We start from the raw sequence: 3,798 nt of genomic DNA on the forward strand, positions 1-3,798 counted from the left end.
TTTGCCTTTTGTGTTTCAATGGCTGCATGCATTGAATCCACTTCCATTTGGGAGTGGCCTGATTCCATAAATTTAAGGTCAATCACCGAAATGGGGCTTTCGTTAGAGGAAACAAAATAGTGTAAGGCAGAGATGACAGCCGCATTGCGATTTTGACCTCCACACGTGTCACAGTAGAAAACGACATGCTTCACGTGATCTGGTAGACCATTCAGGTATTTGATTAGAATAGTTGCCACTTCACTGGAACCTTTTTGTCCGCTGGTTTCATTCCAAAAGTAGCAAAAGCCTTCTCCATCACCCATTGAATAGATACAAAAGTTATAACAGTTAAGTTTTCTCTTGTAATACAAAAGGCCAACAAGCCCTGATGGAGCTTGAAGTACCTTTTCCATATCAAAGGTGCACGCAACAAAGCTTGGATCGACCTTTGCCCGTTGTTTGTCGTGTTCTTTAGCAGCCCTGATATCTCTTTTCCGGTTTTGATGTTCTTGGTATTCATGCTTAATTTTATCATTGGGCTTTGCACAACGGTCATGAATGCGACATGTTTTGCATTGATCTTTCTGTGGTTTATGGAATGACAGATTAAACTCCTGATTAAAAGTCTTTCGATATACTTGCTGACTTACAACAGATGGGCGCACAGAATTTTCAAGTGAGCTGACATAGTCTAAATACAGCTTATACATTTTTTTGATGTTCAAGGATGTGTCCAAATAACGTTTCTTCGACTGTTTTCGACAGTAGTGTGACTCCAGCGTAGGGAAAGAGTCAATGTGCGACTGTACAGCCTTCGTGGCAGCCCCGGAAGTCTTGTTGTGTGGGCTGTGTTTTCCACGATTGTCAGATACAGACTGTATTGGTCCCATTCGTTGCTTTTTCAGAGGACCGTTGACGGATTGATCGCTTATATCAAGAGTCTGAAGAAAAAATCTTTTGCATACTCTGATTTTTTCACTTAGCAGATCCACGTTTGGAAAAAAATACTTCCTGGAGGCCATTTTTCGACTTTTCTTGTGTCTTTCTGGTTTGGTTTCCAGTACATACTGGCAAATAAAATCGTGCTTTCTCTCTCTTGAATCAATGTTCCAATACAACTCATGAATCTCATTCCGCCTTTCTAATGATATCTTTTCATTGCACTTAAACTTGCAGTTGTCACATTGAGATGCTTTAACTGACCTCGGAGGCACCGTTTTGCCTTTGGCAGATACATAGGCTTTCCCAGTCACACAAAGCATTTTCCTCACACTTTTCTTCCATTTTTTTGGCTCTCTCATCCTTTTACGTGTTGCCTTTTTTGGGGTGTCTGTTATTGAATATGGGATATCAACAACAGATGGCTGTTCATTGATTGCAGTAATAGAGGGTTCGTCAGGGTTAGTTGTGGCTGAAGTAGTCGGTTGGTTGATGGTGGTAGTGGCTGAAGTAGTCGGTTGGTTGATGGTGGTAGTGGCTGAAGTAGTTGGTTGGTCGGTGGTGGTAGTGGCTGAAGTAGTCGGTTGGTTGATGGTGGTAGTGGCTGAAGTAGTCGGTTGGTTGATGGTGGTAGTGGCTGAAGTAGTTAGTTGGTCAGGGTTAGTTGTGGCTGAAGTAGTCGGTTGGTTGATGGTGGTAGTGGCTGAAGTAGTTGGTTGGTCAGGGTTAGTTGTGGCTGAAGTAGTCGGTTGGTTGATGGTGGTAGTGGCTGAAGTAGTTGGTTGGTCAGGGTTAGTTATGGCTGAAGTAGTTGGTTGGTTGATTGATGCAGCAGCAGCTAATAGTAGTTTTTTCTTTTTCTTACGTGGTGGTGGAATAAAGTCATTATTAGAGTCATAGAGATTTGAGTCTGATGAAGCAATGTCTCCTTTGGTAATATTGAAATCTGGATCTTCATCAGAATTGTCAAAATCACATGCCTTCCACAGTCCACACTTCATTGAAAGTGGCTCATCATCGCTTGAATCATTTTCATAGGTTGGTGACCTTCCTAGGAGTTTACTTAGAGGTTCATCATCCATAGAGCTGTCACTCATTGTGCCTGTCAAGTGAAGATTTTGAATTTATATTATTAAATTATCAGCATACTAAATCAAGCAAATAAGGCATAAAAATAATGGAATGAATGATATGCACATAAGTCATATACTACTTTGAACCTTAACATCATTAAATTAAATTGATAAAACATGAGAAGGGGAAACAAGCAGATAGAACAAATGTGAAAAGGCTGAAATCATACTTTCAAATCAAAAGAAAGTGACCATAAATGTTAATCCCATTCTTGCATTCAACGATGCACAGACACAAACGGCACGCACCTGCACACACATGACACACAAACACACATACAGAGAGAGATAGATAGATAGATAGATAGATAGATAGATAGAGAGAGAGAGAGAGAGAGAGAGAGAGAGAATAAATAAATAATGACAGTATATGCAAAAGATATTTATTGATAACTTTTAAAATGTTTTCTTACCTTCGTGAATGTCCATGGTCTCACAAAAACGAATGTAGATAATATTATTTTCCAACAGAATAATGCAATACACATCAAGTGGCGAGTTGTCTGTCTGTATTGTGAGTGTTGTTTGTTGTTCCATGATCTTTATATTACGGAGTTATAGTTACACGCCGAAGCAGCAATCTCGTCACTCCGGAATAGAAAGAGGAGGCGGAGCTTATAGATATAACGCAATGAAAGTTCTGTCCGATGACGGGTGGGGGATATCACCTCTCCAAAACTTACCTTATTATATGAGATATTGAGATTCTTATCCAATCATCGACTGCTCATTTGACAGTTCGCTTGTGAACAGTTAGGAGATCATCTCTTGATTTATGGGCAGGCGGCTTTGCGTAAAGCGGTGAGTGTTGTATACATCAAAGAGTACCGCTGACCGATGGGTAAATAGTAGTTGTGTAACCCAAAAGCCCTGCCGACTCGACTGCAAGGTCTTGTATGTAATAGTTGCGTCACCATCCCTTTCACAACCACACGCGCGCACACACACACACCCACACACACACACACACACATATATACAAACAATACACAAACAATACACATCCCTGGTCATCTATTGCCTATATCATTAATGTTAATGTATACATCCCATGCTGATTGTCACTACCCCCCCCCCCCCCCCCCCACCCCCAATCATTTCCACCATCCAAGTACCAGCGGCCTTTTCTCTTTGATTTCGTATCATGGTCTACCAGAAGCCCAACACCTCGGTCGTTTGTGGGTCAACCCCACCCCCCCTCCCCCCTCCCCTGCCTCACTAATTGATTCCTGAGCGTTGAGATGGTGACGGAACTATTACATACAAGACCTTGCAGTCGAGTCGGCAGGGCTTTTGGGTTACACAATCACTATTTACCCATCGGTCAGCGGTACTCTTTGATGTATACAACACTCACCGCCTTTACGCAAAGCCGCCTGCCCATAAATCAAGAGATGGTCTCCTAACTGTTCACAAGCGAACTGTCAAACGAGCAATCGATGATTGGATAAGAATCTCAAGATCTCATATAATAACGTAAGTTTTGGAGAGGTGATATCCCCCACCCGTCATCGGACAGAACTTTCATTGCGTTTATCTATAAGCTCCGCCTCCTCTTTCTTCCGGACTGACGAGATTGCTGCTTCGGCGTGTAACTATAACTCCGTAATAAGATGGAATGCCGATGTCATAAAGTCATTTACAACATTATGCACCCTGTGACCCACCCCACAAACGAGACATTTTTGTCTTATGTGCCGAATACAACATTTTCATGGTCATTTCAAGGAATTTCCTAAATGCC

The 3,798-nt window shown here is 41.8% G+C and overlaps 1 protein-coding gene across 1 annotated transcript in view; it reads right to left on the reverse strand.

The window, feature by feature from the left end:
* Window positions 1-2,483, reverse strand: part of LOC144961448 (uncharacterized) — a 3,571-nt gene extending 1,088 nt beyond the window's left edge. Inside the window, exons 1-2 of the mRNA XM_078894626.1 lie at window positions 2,468-2,483; window positions 1-2,023 (exon numbers count right to left, since the gene is read on the reverse strand). The exon at window positions 1-2,023 is cut by the window's left edge and continues 1,088 nt beyond it. Coding sequence (XP_078750752.1) covers window positions 1-2,023; window positions 2,468-2,483 — 2,039 coding nt within the window. The remainder of the gene's footprint in view (window positions 2,024-2,467) is intronic.
* Window positions 2,484-3,798: the final 1,315 nt, after the last annotated feature.

Source organism: Berghia stephanieae, unplaced genomic scaffold (assembly GCF_034508935.2).
Source record: "Berghia stephanieae isolate SIO BIC M18660-M18661 unplaced genomic scaffold, UCSD_Bste_1.3 scaffold248, whole genome shotgun sequence".
Classification (NCBI taxonomy): domain Eukaryota; kingdom Metazoa; phylum Mollusca; class Gastropoda; order Nudibranchia; family Aeolidiidae; genus Berghia; species Berghia stephanieae.